General features: G+C 35.9%; 3 protein-coding genes across 4 annotated transcripts; all 3 read right to left on the bottom strand.

Annotated features, from left to right (window-relative positions):
* Positions 1–13,349: 13,349 nt before the first annotated feature.
* LOC132177188 (arabinosyltransferase RRA3) lies at positions 13,350–16,328 on the bottom strand. 2 transcript variants are annotated; one of them, XM_059589436.2, is made up of 2 exons: positions 15,471–16,328; positions 13,350–14,720 (listed from the first exon to the last, which is right to left on the bottom strand). In XM_059589436.2, exons 1-2 carry the CDS (start codon positions 15,660–15,662, stop codon positions 13,587–13,589), a joined length of 1,326 nt encoding a protein of 441 aa, XP_059445419.2. In that variant the 5' UTR covers positions 15,663–16,328; the 3' UTR covers positions 13,350–13,586. The 2 variants fall into 2 exon arrangements, with proteins under 2 accessions (XP_059445419.2, XP_059445426.2); XM_059589443.2 differs by having other exon boundaries at positions 13,350–14,705.
* A 144-nt stretch (positions 16,329–16,472) lies between these two features.
* On the bottom strand, positions 16,473–19,449 carry LOC132177179 (LOW protein: PPR containing-like protein). The gene is made up of 2 exons (XM_059589427.2): positions 17,159–19,449; positions 16,473–16,669 (listed from the first exon to the last, which is right to left on the bottom strand). Exon 1 carries the CDS (start codon positions 19,306–19,308, stop codon positions 17,275–17,277), a length of 2,034 nt encoding a protein of 677 aa, XP_059445410.2. The 5' UTR covers positions 19,309–19,449; the 3' UTR covers positions 16,473–16,669; positions 17,159–17,274.
* A 921-nt stretch (positions 19,450–20,370) lies between these two features.
* Positions 20,371–24,551, bottom strand: LOC132177203 (pfkB-like carbohydrate kinase family protein). The gene is made up of 9 exons (XM_059589456.2): positions 24,438–24,551; positions 24,186–24,311; positions 23,318–23,420; positions 22,907–22,954; positions 22,009–22,106; positions 21,792–21,906; positions 21,522–21,604; positions 20,725–21,277; positions 20,371–20,599 (listed from the first exon to the last, which is right to left on the bottom strand). Exons 1-9 carry the CDS (start codon positions 24,519–24,521, stop codon positions 20,541–20,543), a joined length of 1,269 nt encoding a protein of 422 aa, XP_059445439.2. The 5' UTR covers positions 24,522–24,551; the 3' UTR covers positions 20,371–20,540.
* Positions 24,552–26,774: the final 2,223 nt, after the last annotated feature.

The raw sequence follows: 26,774 nt of genomic DNA, 5'->3' as shown, positions 1-26,774 counted from the left end.
CTACTATTATTGGCACTTTCCCAAAAAAGAATAATATTTCTTTTAAAAAAAAAAATGGAAATAGAATTACAAACACTTAATTATGGGGTGGAATACGTACAGGAGTATATATATATACTATAGGTTTTTGTTTGGCCTGAATATATATATATATATAGCTCTAGACTTTTTCTCATGACTCATATCCAAACACTTTTTTTTTTTGGACTCACATGAGGGATTAATCAGTAGTGTTTGGGTTAGAGTTGATTGGCTAAAACACTTCATTATATCCAAGGGACAAACTTGCAATATGCTTTGATATATTCATTAATACTGCTCAAAAGTAATAGCCGTAGCATATTATTTGTGTAATTAGCATCTTATGCTATCAATAGAACACATAGATAACACCTAATTACCCTTCTTATACACCTTAAACATGGTTAATACTTCCAAATCTATTCACTTGCTACCCATCCTTTTAGTCTTCATGATCCTCTCCACCAACATGAGTAAGTAGTCATAAACATTCATATCATATATTCATAGTACTGCAGAATCATTCAACATATTCTAATTAACATCAAATTCTCATCGTATTCTTGTGGAGGAACATGTTTTAGAGGCTTCTATTGTACGATGATCTTACTAACTTTCTATGATTTCTTCACATGCATGATCATGCAGAGATGGCAATTGCACAATCTCCACTTTGTAAACGTAAAAGCAAAACGTGGATGGGATTTTGTTCATTTTTTTCATCCAACAGCTGTAATCAACAGTGCAAGCATTGGGTGAAAACGCGTTTGTGGGAGCATGTCAAGCATCATGGGTAATTAATAGCGCATGCTTTTGCTACTATGCGCCCCCTTGCTAATTACAAGCAATTCTAAAAATGTATATTGTAATGACTGATATTCACAGTCACGTCATCATAATTATATGGCAATCATATGAGAGTCTACTAAATATCACTTTTAATTTTGGTTTGTTATACAATGTATTGTACATTGTTTAATTTCTTTCTAAGTTTCTAGAGTTACTTCCACGTGTACTTTGATTAAAGAGTGTACGTTACTTTCTCCTCACTAGATGGCAATTAATTATGGACCATCAATCTATAAGTCAATTTATAAATTACTTTAGAGTAAAAGTTAGAATAATCCAAACATTTTCCTTTAATTTAAAAATAATGGATAAGATTTTACAAACTCCACGGTAAAGTAGAAACTAATTAAACTATATTTTCTGATATTTTAAAAAATAAAATAAAAAGGCAGGTGGAGAAACTAGTTGGTAGTCGCATAGGAGGGACCTAAACGATAAGAACCACGGACGCTTCCTCAAATCCAACTGAACCATAACCTAATTTAGTCTCATTAAAACATCAGAAGAACTCAAAATGACTAATAAATGAAAACTAAGTTTTATCTTACCTGTTCCAGTTGTCTCCAATGTCACTTGTTGCTCTCCAACCATTCCCAATACTTGTGGCTCGGTCTTCTTTTCTACTAAAGTTTGTACCAAATTTAATTAAGAAAAAAAATGTGGCCACCTATATCTTTACATGATATAATCACTTGAATGTCAAGTAAGGAAAGTATAAAAATTAAGCACCCTATTGAACAAAATCCCCAATTTTCTTTTAACACAAAAGTCCAAAAATGTGACAACGTTCACGGGCTGGAGTTTGCCAATGATATGAACCTCATTCTTAAACACTTCTTGTCTTTGCCTAGATACTCTAGATAGCTATCTCTTGCCCCCTCCCGGTAATGTTCCCTGAATTAGTGATACAAGAGAGAGCATTGAAACTTGTTGACAAAAGCACAATGGAAGTTGTAGTAGACCAAACCATAACTTATTACAAGGCCAAAAGCACCTTCTCCAAGTTTATTTGTTGTGGCGCATTTCCAGTGGCCTCCAAAATGGACACACATGTAAATCGTTCCACTTGAAATTGTATCCTATCAAACAAATTTTCTTCTTCGTCATTTTGATCCTTCCCTGTTGCACAAAATATTCATAGTTGAACCCAATGCTTATATGGGTCTATAAATGATTTGATCTTATATTTAGTAGCTAAAATCTTACCTTGAAGCTTTTTCCAACACCAAAAGCATCCCAACATGAAAACTAAAGCAACCACGGCTACTGCTGATATAACCTACATCCACTATGGTTGTTTTCTACTAGTGTCTCATAATCAAAAGTTTATGAAGTACATTTAGTAAAAAAGGTTCAAAAAGTTAGCTAAAAATGAAACAAACATTCAATCTACATACAACTAGCCATCCAAAAGTCTATTGACAATGTAAGGTTCACGTAAGCAAAAACTTAAAAGCAAATCTTAGAAGAAAAATTCAAAATACACATAAAATTAGTTTTGATGGACCGGAGGATACCGAGCAAAAACCTTTACAATATTCAGAATAAGCCACTAATTAATTAAATAACAGACTCTCTATATGTCAACATTGATCAATACATTTATATGCATAAAATTTTCCTATATAGAATTTTCAGGGGTTTAGTTTCTATCTCTAATCCTCCTTAATCCTTTGCAATATTCAAAATAAGCTTCCTAGTTTCAAATTGAACCAATCCAATCAAAATTAAGTGAAAATGACTTTAAAAAATTGCAAATGAGGCCTACTTACCAGTTTCACGAACAAAAGTTTTTTCTTGATTGCCATCTTTTTCTTCTACAAATTCACTTTTGTAGAAGCAGCATCCAATATCAATTTTGGACACCGTAAATGCATGAACAATCGCTCTTGCATTGATCCCAACAATCACTGATAATCAAGCTTGATTTGTAATCTAGACGATGTGTTTGTCTCTGAAAAGAACCCCTCTTTTGATTGAAGGGTTGATTGCCATTGTTGCACTTGGTTGCATTTTGCTCCACACAACCAATGTACGAAAAATTAAAAAAACACGTGTTACTATCCCACGAAAGAAGATTTGCTTGATCATTAAGTAGCCCATCAAACTCCAAGACCCACATCGAATCATAATCATGCCCATTTGGAACAGAGTACATATAGTAACTCTTGTTTTCAATGGTGACAAAAATGAAATTATAATTGACACCAAACTTGATCGAAAAATTTGGAAAGTGAGAATCATCCCAGATCCCACTAACCCAATATGTATGTCCTTGGTAACTCATAATCAATTGTCCTGTTCCACTAGTTGTAGGGCTTTATTCGAGAGAAAAGCCACCTCCGTAAGCAAGGATTCGGCCACTTACCCACGAATTGAGCGTCGATTTTCACTTTGTTTTGAAATCCATGCCTAGTTCCATACTAGGTAGTAGTGTGTCGGTAGGATAATCGAAGCTTTGCCACAGAACCTTCATGATAGATCTATCGGGATTCACCTGTTTCACTATGAAATTGCAAGAATTTTCAGTAGTAGCGATGGTGTTTAGAGCTTAGCTATTAGCATTTAACAGGATGGGGCTCCCTCCATCGTGCAGAATCTTCAACACCGTTAGCACCTATTGTCAGATTTTCACTGACAATAGGTGTGCCTCGGTTAGCAAGCCAAATATTGTAATCATTGGGCCTGTAAAAATTATTTCTAAATATGAAACACCATCCGGACCTTGTGATAAGCTTAATTGGAATTCTCCATTAGTAGAAACAAGCACCCCTTTGAGTGAAGAATCGCATTGCCCGGTTTGATGGTGTCTGTTACCTGAGCATATGAAAGTTGGCGGCAACACCAACATGAGAAGAGTGAGAGAAATATTATTGTAAGGCTAGCCATTGTTGCTGGTTGTTTTTTTTTTTTTTCTTCATTACAAATATGCTTGTAGAATCTCATGAACTTTTAAGTCAAATCCGTGGTTTTGCAATCATGTGAACATTTATCAAATGTTCACGTGAGCCCAAGACCACGGATTTGACTCAAAAGCTCACGAGATTCTGCAAGCATATTTGACTCAAGAAGCTATATAATCTACATTTTACTCACTTTAACAAAAAAAAAAAAAAAAAAATCAGAACTCACAACGTTGCGTTTCAAAGATGCTTTAAAGCCTTTAATGAAATGTCGGGCTTTGTAACCTGAGTAGGGGCATTAATGTGATGGGACTCTAGCCTAGCCCAATTGGTCGGGTTCTAGAGGCTTCTCTCTTGCTTGCTCATTCCAGGCAAAGAGTTGATCCACGCTACTTAAAAAAGAAAGCCTTTAATGAAATGACGCTTGAATGAAACGCTCCGTTTCAATTGTCTTCTTCGTGGGTTTTGTCTTTACCTAATCTCTACAACTTGTGCTTTAATCCTCTAAATTTGAAACCAGAAGACAAAAACAAAGAATCAGGAATGGGAAGCAAAGTGAGTATCTTCTAAGACTTTCATCTATACGTTAGGAAATCTTTGAAACTGGTTTCCATTTCAAAGGCTTCTTAAAATATACCTTCCCTTGGTGTAGATAGCCTTACAAGCCCATGGTGAAAGTCTAATCAAATACAAATGCTTCCTATCTCTAATCTAGCAGCAGTAAAACTCAAATGTTTCAAGCCAATACAAGTATGCAATTTATATTGTTGCGAGAAGCGATCTCTCTCTTTCTCTCTCTCTCACACTGGCCCACTGGGTCCAGGGGCAAGCTTCTCAATCGCTTCTCACAACAGTATAAATTGCATACTTGCGACTCCTCTCTCTCTCTCTCTCTCTCACTCTCTCTCACACTGGCCCACTGGGTCTGTGGCAAGCTTCTCAATCACTTCTCGCAACAGTATAAATTGCATACTTGTGACTCCTCTTTCTCTCTCACACTGGGCCACTGGGTCTTGAGGCAAGCTTCTCAATCGCTTCTCGCAACAGTATAAATTGCATACTTGTATTGGCTTGGAGCTTCTGAGTTTTACTGCTGCTTGATTAGAGATGGGAAGCATTTTTATTTTATTAGACTTTCACCATGGGCTTGTAAAGCTGTCTACGCCAAGGGAATGTATATTTTAGGAAGTCTTTGAAATGGAAACCAGTTTCAAAGATTTCCTAACGTATAGATGAAAGTCTTAGAAGACACTTGCTTTGCTTCCCATTCCCGATTCATTGTTTTTGTCTTCTGGTTTCAAATTCAGAGGATTAGAGCACAAGTTGCAGAGATTAGTTTAAGACAAAACTCACGAAGAAAACAATTGAAACGGAGCGTTTCATTCAAGCGTCATTTCATTAAAGGCTTTCTTTTTTAAGTAGCATGGATCAACTCTTTGCTTGGAACGGGCAGGCCAGAGAGAAGCTTCCAGAACCCGACCAATTGGGCTGGGCTAGAGTCCCATCACATTAATGCCCCTACTCAAGTTACAAAGCCCAGCATTTCATTAAAGCTTTAAAGCATCTTTGAAAAGCAACGTTATGAGTTGTGACTTTCTTTTTTTTTTTTTTTTTTGTTAAAGTGAATCAGAAGTAGATTATATAGCCTTTTGAGTCAAATATGCTTGCAGAATCTCGTGAGCTTTTGAGTTAAATCCATGGTCTTGAGTTCACATTAACATTTGATAAATGTTCACATGATTGCAAGACCACGGATTTGACTCAAAAGTTCACGAGATTTCGCAAGCATATTTGTAATCAACAAAAAAAAAAAAAAAAACAACTAGCAACAATGGCTAGCCCAACAACAATATTTCTCTCATTCTTCTCATGTTGGTGTTGCTGCCAACTTTCATATGCTTAGGTAACAAACACCATCAAACCGGGCAATGCGATTCTTCGCTCAAGGGGGTGCTTGTTTCTACTAATGGCAAATTCTAATTATGCTTATCACAAAGTCCGGATGGTGTTTCATGTTTAGGAATAATTTATAGGCCCGATGATTACAATATTTGGCTTGCTAACTGAGGAACACCTATTGTCAGTGAAAATCTGACGAAGAAGAAGAAGAAGAAGAAGAAGAATTCTACCCTCCCCCCAAATCCTTATCACAATCAATGCATGGTTACGCTTAATTCAACCAAAATTTCAGAAAAATTTGTCACTACTCATTGAAAGAAGTAAGATAGAATTTGCACAAAGTGGTATGAATTCAAGTTATTCAATGCAGCCAATTGGATAAGCATCAAATGCTCTTTCACCTTAATTAAAGTTATCCCAACATTAATGGAAAATCATGTGCACATTCTAGTGCTTCGCTGATAATAGATTAAGCAACTTTTTTACTTCATCAAAATGAAATGAATTTCATACATATTTTTTTTATTGAAAGCAGTAAGATGGAGCGGTCCTTTGAGCCCAAATGAGACATTCAGCCAATGATTTCTGATTGAGGCCAACGATTATCAAGTACTTTATTACTTCATCAAAATGAAATGAATTTCATAAATTTTTTTGATGGGGGTGGCTAGGCCCATCAAAAAGTGGGCCTCAAAATTTATATAGATATTTAGATTTTTTTTTTTTTTTTTTAATTGGGGGCGTGTTTGGAATTCCTTAAAAAAAGGGGGGAGGGCAATTTTGGAAAGTTTACTCCATAAAATGATTTTCTGTCAAATAAGATGGAAATGGCTAAAGGAATTGCGACATTGCAAATTTTTGATACTTTGTTGAGGTACATTATAAATTTTTCAACATTGGAAGATAAATAAGAAGTAGAAGAATTCTACCCCCCCCCCCCCCCCAAAAAAAATCTTTATTACAATCAATGCATGGTTACACTTAATCCAGCAAAAATTTTGCTCTTTCAATTAGAATATTTAGTCTATTTATAAAAGAAGAAGATGAATTCTAACCCTCCCCCTCCAAAATCCTTATTACAATCAATGCATGGTTACGGTTAATTCAGCAAAAAGAAGTAGAAGAAGAAGAAGAATTCTACCATGGCCCCTCCTAATCCTTATTACAATCAATGCATGGTTACGCTTAAAGCAGCAAAAATTTTACTCTTTCAATTAGAATATTTAGTCCATTTATAATAATAAGAAGAAGAAGAAGAAGAATGCTCTCTCATTTAGAATAGGGTTAAATACTCCAGACCTCCCTAGGGTTTCCCAACTTTATTTTTTTCCTCATGAGGTTTCATTTTTATTACAGGATGTCCATGTGGTTTTGATAATAGACCAAGTTAGTCCTCCGTCAGTTGACCGTTAGTTGACTTAACGGAATTCCACGTGGACCAATCACATGTTGACACATGGCACTCACTTATTTTTTTTTTAATTAAAAAAAAAGTATTTTCTAAAAAAAAAAAGAAAAGAAAAGATCGGGGGTGGCTTGGCCATTTGGGGGTGGCTCGGCCACCCCCTTGGAGCCCAAGGAGGTGGCCGAAACCACCCCCAGTACCCACTGGGGGTGGCCGAGCCACTCCCTTGGTGCGATAAAAATGAAACCCCAGGAGAGAAAAAATAAAGTTGGAAAACCCCAGGGGGGTCTGGAGTATTTAACCCTTTAGAATATTTAGTCCCCAAATCCTTATTACAATCAATGCATGGTTATGCTTAAGGCAGCAAAAGTTTTGCTCTTTCAATTAAAATATTTAGTCCATTTATTTATTTATTTTTTTTTTTTTTTTTTGACATGTCCACATAAGAGGGGGGAGGGGGATTCGAACTAGTGACCATCGCTTCATTAGGCGTGGTCCTAGCCGATTGAACTACCTCTTGGGGACATATTTAGTCCATTTATAAGAAGAAGAAGAATGCTCTCTCAATTAGAATATTTAGTCCATTTATACATTTTACGAGATGAATAACACTTCATTCTCCAAAGAAGAAGAATTCTACCCTCCCCCCCAAAAATCCTTATTACAATCAATGCATGGTTACGCTTAATTCATTAAAAAATTTGCTCTTTCAATTAGAATATTTAGTCCATTTATAAAAGAAGAAGAAGAAGTAGAAGAATTCAACCACCCCCCCCCCCCCCCCCCAATCCTTATTATAATGAATGTGTGGTTACGTTTAATTCAACAACAAAAAAGTAGAAGAAGAAGAATTCTACCCTCCCCCAAGTCCTTATTACAATCAAAATTCAGCAAAAACTTTGCTCTCAATTAGAAGATTTAGTCCATTTATAAAAGAAGGAGAGCATCTTTGGTGTGGAGGTTGCACAAAAGGTGACTTTTGTGCCACTAATAAAAAATTGACACATCAGCCAATTTCACTAGACTTAAAACTTAAAACAAAGATATAGTCACACTTGATCATACCAAATATAAACAAAAAAAGTTTTAAAAACTATTTAAGTTTTTTTAAAAACAAAAAAATGTAAATACATGGGTGGCCGGCAGCCACCCTAAAGGGAGACCCAGTTCTGAAACTGAGAAACCCAGTTCCATAATCTCCACCAATGGAGGCTTTGAACCCATCTCTAACCAAGACCGTTTTCTTCAAATCCTATCCTCTCCATTCCACCTTCACACCCCAGCTCAATCGTCCCCAACATCGCCAAATCTCAAAGGCTCCATGGTTCAAGAGTTCTCTCATTCACCTTCACTTCCAAGCTGAAGACCCCTCAAGATGTCAACAACAAGGACAAGACCGTATCTAAGAAGATTGTTCTGTCGGACACAAGGTGGCACGCCACCACCCATCCAGGCCATGGGGTGGCCGCGCTGGCCACCCCATGAGCTGGCGGCGGCGGCCTCCCTTTGGGTGGCCGCAAGTGGGGGAGGGGTGGCCAGCCAGCCACCCCTTCAATTTTGGTTTTTTTTTTTTTTTTTTTAAATAATAATTTTTTATCTCATATTTGATATAATCTGGTGTGGTTGTCTCTCTTTTCTTGTTGTGTTCCATGCTAATGTGTCAGGCTATGAATGGTGGGCACAAAAGTAGAGTTTTGTGCAACCTCCATATATAAGTTATTCTCTAAAAGAAGTAGAAGAAGAAGAATTATTCTACCCCCCCATCCTTATAACAAATTAACAATCAATTCATCGTTACGCTTAATTCAGCAAAAATTTTGCTCTTTCAATTAGAATATTTAGTCCATTTATAAAATATATATATATATATATATATATATATATATATATATATATATAAAGAAGAAGAAGAATTCTACCCTCCCCCCAGCGCCACCCCACAATCCTTATTACAGTCAATGCATGGTTACGCTTAATTCAGCAAAAATTTCAGAAAAATTTGTCACTTCTCATTGAAAGAAGTATGACAGAATTTGCACAAAGTGGTATGAATTCAAGTAATTCAATGCAGCCAAATTGGATAAGCATCAAATGCTTTTTCACCTTGATTAAAGTTATCCCAACATTAATGGAAAATCATGTGCACATTCCAGTGTTTCGCTGATAATAGATTAAGCAACTTTTTTACTTTATCAAAATGAAATGAATTTCATAGATTTTTTTAATTGAAAGCAGTAAGATGGAGTGGTCCTTTGAGCCCAAATGAGACATTCAGCCAATGATTTCTGATTGAGGCCAACGATGGTCAAGTACTTTATTACTTCATCAAAATGAAATGAATTTCATAAATTTTTTTGATGGGGGTGGCTAGGCCCATCAGAAAGTGGGCCTCAAAAATTTGATAGATATTTAGATTGGTTTTTTTTTTTTTTTCTCTTTTTTAATTGGGAGCGTGTTTGGAATTCCTCAAAAAAAAGGGGGGGCAATTTTGGAAAGTTTACTCCATAAAATGTTTTTTTGTCAAATAAGATAGAAATGGCTAACGGAATTGCTACATTGAAAATTTTTGATACTTTGTTGAGGTATATTGTAAACTTTTAAACATTGGAGGCTAAATAAGAAGCAAAAGTCCCCCCCCCCCCCCCCCCCCAAAATCCTTATTACAATCAATGCATATGGTTACACTTAATTCAACAACAACAAAAATAAATAAAATTCCCCCCCCCCCCCCCCCCCCCCCCCCCAAAATCCTTATTACAATCAATGCATAGTTACGCTTAATTCAACAAAAAATTTGCTCTTTCAATTAGAATATTTAGTCCATTTATACATTTTACGAAATGAATAACACTTCATTCTCCTAATCATCTCACAACCATCTCCATTAAGATTTTATGATTCTTTTTCTTTATTGCTATTATTATTCTTATTATTAAATGCATGCACATTTACAATCAATCCTTATTAGATTAAAGCTGAATTCTACCATGCCCCACCCCCTAATCCTTATTACAATCAATGCATGGTTACGCTTAATTCAGCAAAAATTTCAAAAAAAATTGTCACTTCTCTTTTTTTTTTCTTTTTTTTTTTAATACACTTCTCATTAAAAGAAGTAAGATAGAATTTGCACAAAGTGGTATGAATTCAAGTTATTCAATGCAGCCAATTGGATAAGCATCAAATGCCTTTTCACCTTAATTAAAGTTATCTCAACATAAATGGACAATCATGTGCACATTTCAGTGCTTTGCTGATAATAGATTAAGCAACTTTTTAACTTCATCAAAATGAAATGAATTTCATAGATTTTTTTATTGAAAGCAGTAAGACGGAGCGGTCCTTTGAACCCAAATGAAACATTCAGCCCATGATTTCTGATTGAGGCCAACGATGATCAAGTACTTTATTATTTCATCAAAAATGAAATGAATTTCATAGATTTTTTTTTATGGGGGTGGCTAGGCCCATCAAAAAGTGGGCGTCAAAAATTTTATAGATATTTAGATTTTTTTTTTTTTTTTTTAATTGGGGACGTGTTTGAAATTCCACAAAAAAAAGGGGTAATTTTAAAAAGTTTACTCCTTAAAATACTTTTCTGTCAAATAAGACGGAAATGGCTAACAGAATTGCTACATTGCTACATTGCAAATTTTTGATACTTTGTTAAGGTATTTTATAAATTTTTAAACATTGGAGGCTAAATTGAAAAGGCCCGGCTCAACCCCTAGGCGGATTATGCGGCTGCCTAGGGCCCTCAAATTAAGAAGGCCATCAATTAATAAATGTTAATAAAAATAATTTCCATTAAAAAATAATAATAAGCCCTTATTATGGTCCATATTCTTTAATTAGAGCCCCTAATCATAGTTAATAAGTAATTTAATAAATACCCCCAATTTAATAAAGCCCTCAATTAATGAATCCTAATAAAACAATTTACATAAATAAAAAATTAAAAAAAAAAAAACAATTAAAGACCTAATTGCCATCCAAATCTTAAATGTTCCATTCTTGAATTGAATGTTTCGGGTAAAATATTTTTTTGGCCTTGTGAGAAGTGTTGAGCAGCCAAAATTTCGGACCACAATAAATTTTGCATCTCAAAAAGCAAAAAGAATGATTTTTAAATATAAATATAATATTAATATTACAATAAATATTATTTAATTTATTAAAAAAAAAAAAAAAAAACTTTTCGCCTTAAAATACATCGAGCCATATACGGGGGTAAATATATTTACTCCTGAGATTATTTTATTTTAGGGGTTTCGCTTAATTGGCCTGGTGTTAACTGTTAAGGTCTTGCGGCTTAGCCACTCAAGCTTCCACGATTTAGCGTTTGGTGTGACGGTGTCATCTTTAGATTGTCATGTTGCGATACGCAGCATTTTGGGGCGTTTGTTTTTAACACTAGTTGGAAAGGCAGGTGCCTAATTTCCCTGTGGTAGGTATTATTATGTTAACGTTAAAAATTTAATACCATATATAAAATATATTTATAATATAAAGATAATATCTAATTTAAGAGGAATGCTAAGCTTACAAACAAATTTTACAGAAAAACTTTTACAAATTGATGTGGTATAACATGATTGGATATAAGATAAGTTCAAATTTTGAAAAACCTAATCGTGTTATGCCACATCAGTTTGTAAAATTTTTCTGTAAAATTTGTTTGTAAATCCAACACTTCCCCTAATTTAATACCCAAGCACATATAACTTTTTAGAGAAGTGTTAGGGAGTCAAACAAATGAGCTCAGAAAAATTTCTAAACTGTCGTGACAGACCGTGAGTGGCAAACAAAGGAGAAATAATTACATTTTTTTTAATTTAAAAACCCTTGTCACGTTAGTTTGGAAATTTTTCTGTGTTCATTTGTTTGGCTCTCTAGCACTTTTCAACTTTTTATACAAGTAAACTTATAGGTTGACATTACAAAACTGCGAAGATATAATCTTCAAAAGATATGTTAGAATCAAATAAAAACTTCATATTTTGCTCATAAAAGTCCATGTGACAAGATGCCATATCATCTTCTTTTTGTTTGATCTTTTTCTCTCTACAAAAAAGATGATGTAGCATCTTGCCACATGGACTTTTATGAGCAAAATATGAAATTTTTATTAGATTTTAGCATTTCTCAATCTTAAAAAAACAAAAACAAAAACAAAAAAAAAAAAATTTCAAAAAAATTTGTGATGATGAATTTCAAAAAATTCCTAACCTTCAAAAAAATAATAATAATTGAGGGTTATTCTAAAAAAATTTAAGAGCAATTCGAGAAGCAAAATTCTCAAAGATTTGTATGGGGTTATTCTAAAAAATCTAGAAAATCTTCGTTATGTTCCTTCCTAATGTATCTTGGTCAATAATTAACAATCGCTACTTCTATTTCATAGTTCTCTTTTAAAAGCAAGAAACACTATATATATATATATATATATATATATATATAATGCTAGAGTCTTTCGTTGTAGCCTCTCTTAGGATATATTATAATTCTTGAGTTTTGTTCTGTGATGAACAAAGCTGTGTGACAAACCATAGAGTCAATTACCAATAAATTGATATTCACGGGGAGTTATATTAATGTTTGAATGAAGATTTTATGTGCAACCTTATTTTTCTTAAATGGAAGAAACAATATGAGCCTTTCAGATTTCTCTATGAAGATTTTAATGCTTGAAAGAAGATTTTATGTGCAACCTGATTTTGCTTAAATGGAAGAAATAATATGAGCCTTTCTGTTTTAAATCCTCGATTTTCACAATATTAGATCTTGGCTATTGAATTAAAAATAATATTAAATATGTGAAGAAATCTTGGTCGTTGATCAGTTTTCTAATACTTAATGTGATGGTTGATAATTGATTATATGATTCAGACCTAGTTAAAAGTTTATCTGATTTACAATTTGACACAAGTCACGATTTTAGTTGGTACTATGCCATTATATGAATCCTATACTTTAAACCATTTGATTTTGGAGTAATTTTGATTTTCCAATCTAAATGAAATTATGTATTATGAAAATTGAAATATTGCAATCTAATTTCCATATATGGTACTTTAATTATTGACGAATATACGTTTTTAGATACAATAGGAAAGAACATAATGAAGATTTTCTATATTCTAAAATAACCTAATAAAGATCTTCAAAAATTTTGCTACCTGGATTGCTTTTAAAAGAGAACCAACAAAGAGTTATATTGGATGGTATCTTGGAAAACATAGACGTAATCACAATATCATCACAGTTCCGTCCCCAAGAGGTAACTCAATCGATTGGGACCACGCTTAAATGAAGCGGAGGTCACTAATTCGAATCCCCCTCCCCCCTCTTGTGCGGACATGTCAAAAAAAAATTCATCACAGTTCCTTCCCATGGTAGAAGGAATATATTTCAAAAGTAATTCACAAATTTAAAATGTAGCAAAAAAGAGCAAAACTCACAAAAGATGAAATCTCTCTTAAATTGTTAAAGGCATTTCCAGAAACATGTTACCAATCTGAACCATCAGGGAAGGGTTTGAGTGCATCTTCCTTCCCATCAACATAAAATTCCACAACTGCTTTCATTCTCTGAAGCTTATCAGGGTGATAATTTACATGAACAATTACCGGTTTGAACTTGCTCAGGTTATCATCGTTCCTCACACTCTTGAAGAGGACTTTGCTGTTCATAAAAAGATAGAAATCCATGGTTCTCCTGGCAGCATGAAGCCCATCATACCCAGGATGAGAAGGGTAAAACAGTTCCTCATTAAAAACTGCCTGGTCCCAAGACCTTGGCTCTCTAGAAAGTCGACCAGCTACACGATCCAGAAGCTCAATTGAAGGGATTGTTGGTCTAATATAGAAGAAACCAGAGTTATAGACCCAAATCCGCATCGTATGAGCAAATCGCGCCCATCCCATTGCAGGTTCATCAAAGACATCATTGTAGCCATAAGCTGTCATGTTATCATGACCATCAGTCATGGACTCCACATCAGAATCCCTATAGAGATAATGAAAAGGATTCTGCAAATACACAATATCAACATCTGATAGAAGAACACTATAACCCAGCTGCAAAAACTCCCTCAGAATACGAAACTTCAACGCGGAGACAGCATGGTTCCCTCCATTCCTCGCAACCGAATCGATACCTTCATCCGGGTCTCTCTTATACACTGGAACATCATTTGACTTGCAGAACCTAGCAATCTCGTCATCTAAAGCAACAACCAGATAATTGGTTATACCCACTCTCTTAATATTAGTGAACCAGACTTCCAACATGTCCTTCACATTTGAGTTTGCAAGAGCAACTACAAGCTCTCTCTCAACAGCAACTTTCTCTAGTATCTTTGCCAATCTTGGATTCACAGATTCATCAGGCACCATGGTATAGGTGGTTCTTAAGCCCTTGACAGTACCAAAAGGTCCAGCTTTCTGCTGTTTACCCAACACAAGAAACTGCTTCTGCGCCTGATCCTTCCTTTGTTCAGCCAATCTAAGCTTTTCAGTAAGCTCCCTGACTGTTTTTTTCAACTCGGCATTTTTCACCGATGCTGCAACAAACTCCAATTTCAACATGTTCATCCGTTCAGACGATTCACAAGGGGCTGAACCAACCTGGTGAACAAACAACTAGAAAAACGAATATTATTTCCATAGACCTGAAATGTTTTTCTTAGAATCTACTGAATTCATATATTCAAAACCATGGCAACTCCATACAAACCATACTCATGGCCACAAGATGAAAAGATTATAAAAAAACCGTATAAAAGATGCACACTATATGAGATGTATCGGCACGAATGAAATGAACTCCCCCTCATCTCACATTTCACACAAAGACCAAAATGGGGACTGAGCATATACCAATCACATATTCTCAGTGAATTATCAGAGAATTTAAGATTTAAAAATAATTCCCAGAAACAGAAAAGTAGAGTAAACAAGCACCAAGTGTCTCATCCATTTCATTATTACAGACTCAGCCAAACCGTCCAAAATTACTCCCTCTGTCCCAATCTAAATGTGTTGCTTTCCTTTTTGCAACGTCCCTAAATGCATGTCCTCTTTCTTAAGTAAAATTTATTATACTTCAATAATCTTGTCATTTCTAACCAAGACACATAAATTGGGATGAAGGGCATACAGAGATTATTTGCTAGTTGAATTCAAAGTCAAACAACAGAAACTCAAAGTCAACGACTTCGTTCCCACCAAATTTCAGGATCCTAAATCAGACCCACCAATCCAATCACGGATCACCAAACTTTCACAATCAAACACTAAAAACCACCAGTTGGAAAATAACAATTCAATATCCCAAAACAAAAAGAACCTTCTTTTATTGAAAAACTAAACTGCGGGCATGGAGATCCGAACCTGCGCATTGTTAGAATTGGAGACGCGGGAAGTGTAAACACGGGCTGGGGAGAAGAGGCCGTGAGGAAACAAGAAGGCGAAGACGCAACCCAACAGGACTCCGACTCCGATCGCCGCGGTGATTGCGACCCTCGATTTGTCAAGCGACTGCGCCGTGTTCCGCATCAAGGGCCCGTCTCTCCGGCTACTCATTGGTGGGCTTTAATGGGTGTACGGACTCGGGGTCTCAGAGGGAGAGGAAAGCAAGTGGGCAGAGTTAGTTCATATTGTCGGCAAAGGAAGACATTTCTGGGTTTGTGAGGAGAGAGAGAGAGAGATTGTGGGCAACTGAGTGTCAGAGAGCGAGCGGTACTTCGCTGTATGGGAAGTTCAGAGGGTGGTTGGGCAGAGCTAGCAATAGCCTGGGGGAGGTAGAGTTGAATCATGGAGCAGTGAAAGAAGGTAACAAGCAGAGTTGACCAAATTAATGAGCTTTTAATTCTTATTTAATTGATTAATTTAATGAGAGTTGGTTGTGTAATGTCCAAATGCAAGAGAAACGACTAGTCAGGGTACACATCCTGTTAGTTTGTCTAAGTAATTTTTTAGATTATAAGATGATGGTGATCAGCTTATAATTTGGTATGGTAAGATTACGACCAAGTGCAAGAATTTGGACAACTCGGTGCATGGTCAATCAAACAAAACAGCTTTCATTTAAGGATGGGATTCTCTACAACTGGATTGAAATTTGGACAGCCCACACAAAAGAGGTTGTGGGGCAAATTACCCTAGCCCCCTACACTGGCCAAGAAAGGTGAGTTCTACACTTCCTGTATATGGAGTGTCCGAATTTTAGGTTATTGTTTGTTTCGAACCCTATTTTTTTTTATCTTGGTTAAATCAAAAATATTTTCGATTCATTAGGAAAACTTCCTTTAAGCCGCATCAAATGGTTTTTTTATTTTTTTGTAAACCATTTTCTGAATTTGAATTTGTTATTCTCAACCCATAATACTAGATTTCCTTCTCGCACACACTCTTTCTTACCGTTCATTTTCTACTGCCATTAGCCACCGTTGCCTAAGGTCTTCAAAAGTTGCTGGTAATTGTCTCCAACGCCGAGGTCGTCGGAAGTCATTGTCACTGCCATTGCCGTTACGATTGCCGTGACTAATTTTCCGTATGAGTCAATGCCGAAAATGTTTCCAGCTGAAATTCTTTTCCCGAAAAAATAATTTCCTTAAAAATATTTTTTAACAATAAATATGCTAGGTCGAAACAAACAGAATCTTAGCGAAATTCAGACACTCTAATTGTTGGAGATCCTCTTTTTTCATTTCTTTGTATATGCCAAACCCTAAAGAAACACCGCCTGAAAAGCGGGAGAGGAGTATACCTCAAAGTGCAGTAGAATGACAAGAAGAGTGGTCTCTCTCTTCTATAAGAGAAAATCAGGATCTGGACTGTTCCTGCCTCAGTTGGGTTTTTTATTTTTATTTTTTATCATTGAGTCCAATATTCACATATTCTTTTCTCCATGTTTAGGCTTTCTGATAGATAAACAAGTTATGAATGAATGAGCATGGAGATATATTCAGAATAAAAGAATCTTAATCATTTGCACCGTAACAACATTGCATGACAAAGAACAAGGAACAAAATAGAATCCGACTCTATTGTATGAGGTCAGTAGGATGGAGAGATACCTTTTGAAAATGAATGGCGGTCTCTTAGTTTTTCCACATCCAACTAGACCAGGAATTTCTATATCCAAAAGCATCTGAAATCAATCATGTTGTCATGCTGAAATTTGAAGATGACCTCAAAGTGATGTCCTGGATATTTCATATAGTTCTTCAGTCAAGAAGGCTAAGGTTTTATACATATCCTCTGTTTTAGGGTGAGACATATCACTAGAAGTGAATGTGTGAACTCTGTTTTCCAAGTATACCCAGCTGCAACCAGCAAGCTTCTTGACCTCCTTCCCTCTCATCTTCTTCCTTATTCTCCCCATCTCATCCCAATTGCCCTCTGCAGCATAGACATTGGCCAACTGAACATACCGAGCGCCGTCATCTCCTGCACTTTTTAGTAGTTTCTCCTCTGCCTCTCTAGCAAGTACTGTATTTCCATTTATCCTACAAGCATTAAGAAATGCCCCCAAGATTACAGCATCCAGTTTTATTGGAATCGTTCTTATGAAAGCTATAGCCTTTTCTAGTTGAGTAGCCCTTCCGTACAGATCAATCATACATGCATAGTGGTCAATTTCAGGCAATATGTTATAGTCTTTTCTCATGGAATGGAAGAACTCCTCACCCTGTTCTACTAATCCACAATGACGACAAGCTGATAGAAGTGCAACAAAGGTGACTGCATCAGGTTTGAAACCTCTCTCCACCATTTCCCTAAAAAGCAGGATAGCTTGATTTTCATGCCCGTGGTGAGCATAACCAGCTATCATTACATTGTAAAGCACTGAATCTCTGACAATAACTCTTTGGAAAATCTTTTCTGAATATGCGATCTTCCCACATTTTGAGTACATATCAACCAAAGCAGTGATCAGCTTCTCATCCATCCCAATCCCCACTCTTAGTACATAAGCATGAATCTGCTTTCCAGGCCCCAGGGCAGCTTGTATTGCACAAGTGCTGAGCAAACTGACGAGGATCAAAGCATCAGGAACAGTTTCTTCCTTAGCTTTAAACTCATGCCAAAGTCCAATTGCAGCTTCACATTGCTGTGATCTGACATAACCTGAAAATAAAGCTGTCCAGACAACAAAATTCTTCTCTGGTAATGAATCAAAAAGCCTTCGGGCTTCTACCATGTTGCCTTGTGATGCATGCCCCACAATCATCGAAGTGATTGCAAAGGAGTTTTCAATCCCAATTGCTGCATGAACTGACTCTGCGTATTTCATATTTGCACACTTGCAGTAGACATCAACAATGCCACTGCTTATAAATGGATTGAAACTCAACCCATTTTTCAAAACCCAAGCATGGACTTCCTTTCCAAGCTTCATACTTTTCAGCCCTGAGCAAGCACTCAAAACACTCGCAAAAGTATGTTCATTCCATCTAAAGCCATTCTCAGCCATACGAACAAACAACCTCAACGACTCCTCCTCACAACCAACGTTAGTGTATCCCGAGATCAATGTGTTCCAAGAAACCGTGTCATTTAACTCGGGATCTCTCAAAAAAATATCCAAAGCCATCTCCAATTTGCCTTCCCTACAGCAAGCTGCCACCATTGCATTCTTGGAAACCAAATCAACCACCCCACTACCACATCCACTAGACACACACAATGCTTCTTCAAAACAACCACATTTAGAATACATATCTATAAGAGAGCTAACCGCAAACCTGCTTAAATCGTTAGCACTTTTCACCATATAAGAATGTAACTGCCTCCCATATGATACCACACTTAGCTTGGCAGCCAAGTTAAGCATCGTCGTGAGAGTAAACTCATCAAATCCAATCCCCTCACGTGCCGACTGCATGTCAATAAACAACTTGAGTGCCTGATCTTCATAATCATACCCATCAGCACTTACATACCCGGATAACATTGAATTATACGTAACCAAATCTCTTTGGGAAGCACCATCAAATAATGCTCGCGCTTGTGTCAAGTTTTTTGATTTTATATACGCGGAGATTATTGCATTCCAAGAGAAGACGTTTCGTTCAGGCATTTCTTCGAACAGTCTGCGAGCTTCACGCAGAAGGCCATGTTTGGAGTACAGGTGAATGAGTTGATTGGACGTGAAAATGGTTGGTGTAAGAGCAGCTTTTATGGCTTGAACTTGATACTTAAGGCCTTCTTTCAGGGACCACATCACACAGGCATGAATACGATCTGAGAGTTGAATAACGTAGAAGAAAAGGAAAAACAGCGCGAGTTCTTTTTCTTGCTTTTTCCTCTTGTTGAGAACCGACTCGACGTCGTCTAAGAGTGGACGAGAAAGTTAATGACATGTCAGCAGAAAAAAATATATATGACGTCAATTTTCGCTTTCTTTTATTTATTTATTTTATATGAATTTTGATCCATTAAAATGAAAAACGTATAAAATTTCCTTAATTAGTGAAATAATTAAGAACATATAGTTGTTGACCATTAACTAATTAGTGTTTTTTTTTTTATTACTTGATATGCGATTCTGCAAGTGGGGTCGGGTATTCAAGGTTTATTCTCCATGAGTCAAAAAGGCTATGCTTAGTAAGTTCCACGTAATTAAAAAAAAAAAAAAAATTGACAAGATCAAATCTTTTACTTACCAAATGGTCAAATTTATTTATTCTTTAATTGTTTGGGATAAGAAAAAAAAGATAACAAAGTTTTTCTCCAAATTGAGTTAAGACAAAATTTATCCAACTCAATTTATCAAACTAAATATACAGCCTTAAAACACATAATTCTTACATGCATTTTTAATAAAATTAAAAAAAAAAAAATGTAATGCTCACATGAAAATGTAATGCGGCTGCGGGATTCATTTGGTGGTGGTGGTGGCGGGCTCATCCAAACGGTGGCCCTTGGGGTGGTTCGGCCACCCCCAAAGGCCAAACAAATAATTTTTTTTTTTTTATTTGAGCCCTTGGGGGTAGGGAGCCACCCCATGGCCAAACGGTGGCTCTTGGGGGTGGTCCGGCCACCCCCAAGGGCAATATAACAAACAATATATATGTTAGTTTTTATTTATTTTAAAAATAGTAAATAATATTTTATTATTTTTTTAATATTGGAACACGTGGCAGAATGATGGCCTTAGAATTTTTCCTAGGGCCATCTTGGCCATTAACTGGAGGCCTCTCCAGTCCAACAGGACCGGAGAGGAGCCGGATCCCCATAAAAGGGGTATGCTGAATGATGTTTCCATGAATATCAACCAAAAATCAAGGATCAATCCAGAGACAGCCTCAACATATTTAACAACCAAAGATAAGAAAGACTATTGGCAAAAAAGAGAAAGATTGACATGGTGTTCAAGTCGAAATTTCTATCAGATCAATAACACATGCACCAGTTTAGCTAGCAATTTCAGAGTCAAATTACTTTATGATGCTTTTACAACATCGATTGATTGAATACAACTTTGCCACCGGAGTACACTGACCTCGCGTCATCTGCACAGAAGAAATTCACTTAAAAAAATGGCAATGTTTACCAACTTTTTAGTTATTTTGGTGATGAATCCTTTCTTTTGTAACATTACCATTCAGTTTTGTAAATACAATATATGAACACTTACCTGCAATATTGGCCAAATTAAATGCAGTCGGCACATTGGTCTCTGCCTCAACAGAAGCTTTGGCTGCCGCAATTCCAACCGCCACACTCTGCATAACATTTAAACCTGCACAAATAGAAGCAAGCATTCCGCCGACCAAGCAATCACCAGCCCCTGTGAGCCTCACCACTGACGCAGGAAGCGCGGGAAAATGCACAGCGAAAAGATGAGAATCCCTTTCCAAATTTGTAGCACCATACCAATGCGGAGGACAACTTGATGTCACAATCTGATAGAACTGTCTGCTAGAACCATGTGGTTTGATTCTCTCTAAAACAGCTCTCATAAAGCTTGGCCCTCCTCTAGAGCATAAGAAGGCTCCATCTGAACCAAGGGTCACAACAACTATTCTGATACCCTTTTCTAGCAAAGCCCAGATTGCTGGTTTTAGCTTTTGGAACAATGATTCTGTTGAATATTTATTTCCCCTTTCGATTGGAGGAAATGCATTTGCACAAGACACAGCATTTGCCATGGCAATAAGTTCATCTTCGTTGGGTGAAGCAATACTTACCTGCAGAAAACCTCCAGAAAAGATAAGTGAATAAAGTGTAGGATCAAGGGTAGCATGTGCTACACAAATTCCATATCCTAAAAGTTTGGCTGAATTAAGTCCTAAGCATGTGCCACACAGAATGAGGTGGCAGAGTAGAACCCAGAACATAAATGACCACCTTCTCAAAAATTCCCAAGTTTCGGCTTTAAGCTAAGAAGAATTGATTGTAAATGTGCGTGCACCCAAAAAGCATAGCACTCACATACTTGGCAACCGAGGCAATTCTTCTGGATTTTGCAACCGATACGGGCTCAAACCACACTGGAATATTAGATTCTGCGGCAACTGAGAACACCCAAATGAAAATAAAACTGAGAAATAATAATAATAATAATAATAAAGATAAGATAAGAGTGGAAAATTGAGAAATAAATATAATCAGCACAGTTGACGGCCAACAATTAAAAATAATAAATGTATTGAGGAGAGAGAGAGAGAGAGAGAGAGAGAGAGAGAGAGAGTTTGGAAGTACTTTGGCAAGAAGCTTCTAGAGCAGGAGGATTCAGGTTTGCATCAACCATCAATATTGGAGCAGAACATATATTGTACTTGAATTGCCTAATCCACTCAGGCGTAAGAAACTTTTCCTGTGTCAAGGTAATAGGAAAAAAATATATAACACCCTGAAGGTACTATTCTTAAGCTTGTATAAATTGGCAGATTACCTAAAGCCACCTAAATTAACTCACAATAGCTTCCACGCTTGCAACAGCAGCCGCCAACTCTCCACTGACATCAAGTATGTTGCATACAACCGGAGTCCCAATATCTTGTTGCTTCCGAATCCCTACTCCAAGCAAAAATATGTAAGAATAGACTAGGACGCTTTGTACTGAATTATTTCCATATTCAAGGAGGAAAGAGGACTGAACCTCATTCATTAATACTTCAATTTGACTTCCACTAAGATGTGAAGAAAACAAAACTTGCAATGTTACTAGTGGCTAGCATTGAACTGGCTCTCCTAAAACGTAATTTTTTTTTTCAGCTCCTAAAACTTCTATCAAACAGAGTGCCAGTAGATTATATATGAATTAGGACTACATTCCTATTTATCTCAGAACTCCTAAATTTTCAAGTATAATTATCTCCCTCATTGAGGTTCTGTATCATTAATTCATTTTATAATTTTTTTTCCTTCATACATATTTCTAATTATTCTTGTCACTCTAAAATTCCCAAGTTATTCTCGGTATTTTACCAGAGCCAATAAAACTATGCAAAGTACTAAATTATTAATTATAGTAGTCACACCAGCGAATCCAGCATGAAAAATGTTCAAGGAAAACATCATGGTGGAACCAAGATGTCCACCATTGAACTGGGAGTTGCGAAGACTATGAGTGAGACTACCTTGTTTTAGTGACAAAAATTTTTGTGCCAGAGATCAAACCACCCCAACCTACAACAAGATTGTTTTGAGTTTTACAGTTTCATGGCCAAGTCAAAATAGGAGTAAAAGACACAGGCTTATTGAGTTTTAAATACATTCAAATTTACATGTGAATCAAGGATTTAAGCAATATTGAAAAGCAATGATCTCCACAGATAATAACAAAAGGCTGTCGTAAATGTGAGAAGAACAACCTTCTGTAGATAGCCCAGCAGATTTCCAGTGCTCCAACAACAAATTTCCTATAAAGAAAAGTAAAAATTGTCAGATTTGGAAGAAGCTATATTTGCTGTTGGTCGAATTGGATGAGGAGAAAAACAAATAAATAAATTCACCAACAGGCCTATTAGCTATGCATTTTAATCAATCCATATATGTGATGAAAAAGTTCTAGCTTCTAACAAATTCACCATATTATTCATAGAACACTTCTAGAGAAAGAGAAAGAACCAAAAAAAAAAATGATTAAACCGACATATAGTTTTCCCACACAATCCCACCTGTGAACAAACCACAAGTGCCACTATCACCTGGAGGTGGCATGCCTCCTGTAAAAGCCACAGAACTATCAAGATAACCCAAAAGAAAGGGATGCAAAAACCAACCTGCCATATCAAGCCCCACAGCACTAATCATGAAAGGCTTTGTTCCAACCTTCGACATGCAGTCTGCAACATTCCTTGCGACACCTCCTAACGCATAACGAACCTGAGCAGAAGACTCTGTAACAGTAAGTATCATGAATATATTTTTTGATAAATAATTCAATCTTATTAAAAGCACATAGGGGCACATCCCAAGAACATGGCTAAGTATCAAGTGTGTGTGTGTATATATATATATATATATAGAGCAACTTGATTTTAGCATCTTTGTTTTCTCTCATTTTAGCAATGAGATGCACAAGTTATCATCAGATATAAATGAATCCACACCTATGTTTGTATTGGAATTTAAACTAACTCTTCATCAATTAACAACATTTAATGTCAAGCTCTAATTTAAAGAAGAAGAAAAGCATGTCTTTTGGTGCACTGATATTCTGGAAACTATCCAATTACTCCAGATCAGCTTAGAATAACAATACTCAAATGGGGTTCTTGTTCTATCTTTTATAGTTAAAGGACATAGTGTCTGTTTGGTTTAGCAGTTTTAAATCATGTGGTTTGAAAAAAATTGCAATTTCAAAATGCAATTTTTAAAAACACAGTTAAGCTTTTAATAAAACCTGCCTATTTGAAAAAATAGAGCCTTAGACTACTTTTAAAATAGTCTAACAATGAATTGTTGGGCCAAAGCCACTCATAAATTGCATACTTTTGAACAACATAAGACTTTGCCATGTTTATCAACTTACAGTTTATAAATCCACCAGAAACACCGTTGCAGATATTAATCAAAATCTAAATAAACATTAAAAATACATGGGAAATAAGAAGAAATTAAAAATATATATAAAGAAAAAGAAATTACCTTGCCAGGAGTGGTGGTTCTGGGATTTGCAGGGATTGAAGGTGTGGCATGAATGTCCAACACCATACCCCCTATGACCACAGCTTCAGCCTCACCATTTTTCACTTCCTCACCCTTTAATGAAACCTTACAATAACCCCAAAAACAAAAACAAAACAAAACAAAACAAAACAAAAATTGTCAGTCCAAATATTTGCTACATATACTCGATTATTAGGAAAAAAAAAAAAATTGTTCATGAAATAATCTCACCGTATGAAGAACAGAAATGGGTTCACGTGGCAGTAACAGGTGACGGTAAATAGCCTCCACTCGCCTCTGAACACTGCTCTCCATTTTCGCATCTCTGTGAGACTGTAGGTGTTGCTCGGCAACTCTGTGATCAGCTATGAAGTAAAATTGACAGAAAATCCTGGTGGATCAGAAATTGGGCCTCAATCAGACATTATGGGCCGAATGTCTCATTTAGGCTTAAAGGACCGCTCCGGATTTAAAGAATCCGACTGATTCAAGCCGGGCAGATCTCGGACTAGTCTGGAAAAAGCCCACCATTAACAGACAAATCCGCTTAAGTTGGCCCTAATTTGGAACCTAATCAATCCAAGTTTTGGGCCTATTTAGGAATCTATTACTTATCCTATAAGAGTGCCACGTTTTGCCATGCTTTTGGTATAGACAATTTTCTTATATTTGCCATGCTTTTGGTATAGACAATTTTCTTATATAGTAATGTTAGGTATTATCTTTTTATCCTCCTAAAATTTTTCTAAAACTGATGTGGCTTTTAAAATTACTATTGGATCAAAATTTAAGTATGATTCATTTAAAATTTAATAGTGATTTTAAAAGCCACATCAACTTTAGGAGGATAAAAATATGGTACCTAACATTACTCTTTTCTTATAATATTACGTTGGCAGTCCATAAGAGTGCCACATGTTGCTATACAAATAAAAAAAATTAAACAACAAAATTTGACCAATAAATTTAAGGGTTAAAATACCTAATACCCCTAGGGTTTCATTTTTTTTTTTTTTTTCTCCTTATGGTTTCATTTTTATCACATGAGATACACAATGGTTTTGATAAAGACCAAATAGGTCATTCCGTCCATTGACCGTTAGTTGACTCAACGGAAGTCCATGTCACTAACATGTGGACCAATTAAATTTTTTATTTTAAAAAAAAAATTAAAAAAATATTTCTTTTCAAAAAAAAAAATTAAAAATTGGGGCCTTGCCATTTGGCCATGGGGGTGACCTGGCCACCTCTATCTGGCCGGATGGGGGTGGCCGAGGGCACCAAGGAGGTAGCCGAAACCACCCCCAAGACCCATTGGTCCACGTGTCAGTAACATGGACTTCCGTTAAGTCAACTAACAATCAATGAACGAAATGACCAATTTGGTCTTTATCAAAATTACAGGTACCTCCTGTTAGGGATGGGCAGATTAACCGGTTACCGATTACCGGTCGTATGCCGGTTTCGACCGAACCGATATACCGATATCCTTATCATTTAATTTTTTTATACCGATATGCTTATCGGTTCGGTTTGGTTCGGTTAGAAATTTCATATTGGTTAACCATTTAACTGATATAAGCCGTTAAGTAGGGATGCCAAAACCACGTAGTTTTGGGATTATATATATACCTATGTAACCACCTTATCTAAATTTGGGATTGAGTAGGTTTGACTTTTTTTTTAGTGATGGCATTAGATGGGATTTCTTTGCCTTTGGTGAAAGCATTTTTCATTAACTAATTTTGTTAGTCTAATTAGTAACTAGCATTCATTATGTTAATTAGTCCATTTGCTTTGGAAAAATGTATTTTATAATATAAAGAAAAAATTTGTGGTGGATCAATATAAAAAAGCTTCAATTTTTAGCCCAAAAAACAAATATTTCAGTCCCAACAAAAAGTATTTGGACCTTAAAACAACTCATTTTTAATAAGTTATTTTAGCCCAACAAAAAGTATTTGGGCTCTCAAAAGTAAAAAAAAAAAAACTCATTTTTGGCCTAACAAAATAAATCAATATAAAGCTCACGGTTTAATCGTGTACCGTTATAACCGATAATTTCGGTTAAAATTTTTATTGGTTCGGTATTGGTTAATAAATCGTTTAACCGAAAATTATCGATTAATAACCGATAAGAGCCAAAATCGGACCGTTTTGACCGATATCCAGGCCTACTTCCTGTGATAAAAATCAAATCCTAAGGGGTAAAAAAATAAAAATCAAAAATCAAACCCTAAGGGGTAAAAAAATAAAGAAATGAAACTCTAGAGGGTATTAAGTATTTAACCCTAAATTTATTATTTAGTGACCAACTACATATGGCATTAGAGACGTGAGAATTGAGATCATATTTCCTCCTCATCCAAAATGTGAATGTAGAACCTTATGCGTGTCAAATTGCTTCATGTATTATCAGCATTTGTTTTAATGTGTTTAAGATGATTTTTTGCATAAGAATAATGCTAGAAACCACAATTTTATCTCACAATGCCTATGTGGTAGTCCAAACCAACCATTTAATTTTAATTAGTCATTGTTAAACAAAAAAAAAAAAAAATCAAGGTT

The sequence above is a fragment of the Corylus avellana genome, chromosome 2, assembly GCF_965113065.1.
Source record: "Corylus avellana chromosome 2, dhCorAvel1.hap1.2, whole genome shotgun sequence".
Classification (NCBI taxonomy): Eukaryota; Viridiplantae; Streptophyta; class Magnoliopsida; order Fagales; family Betulaceae; genus Corylus; species Corylus avellana.
This window is presented reverse-complemented; position numbering and strand designations above follow the sequence as displayed.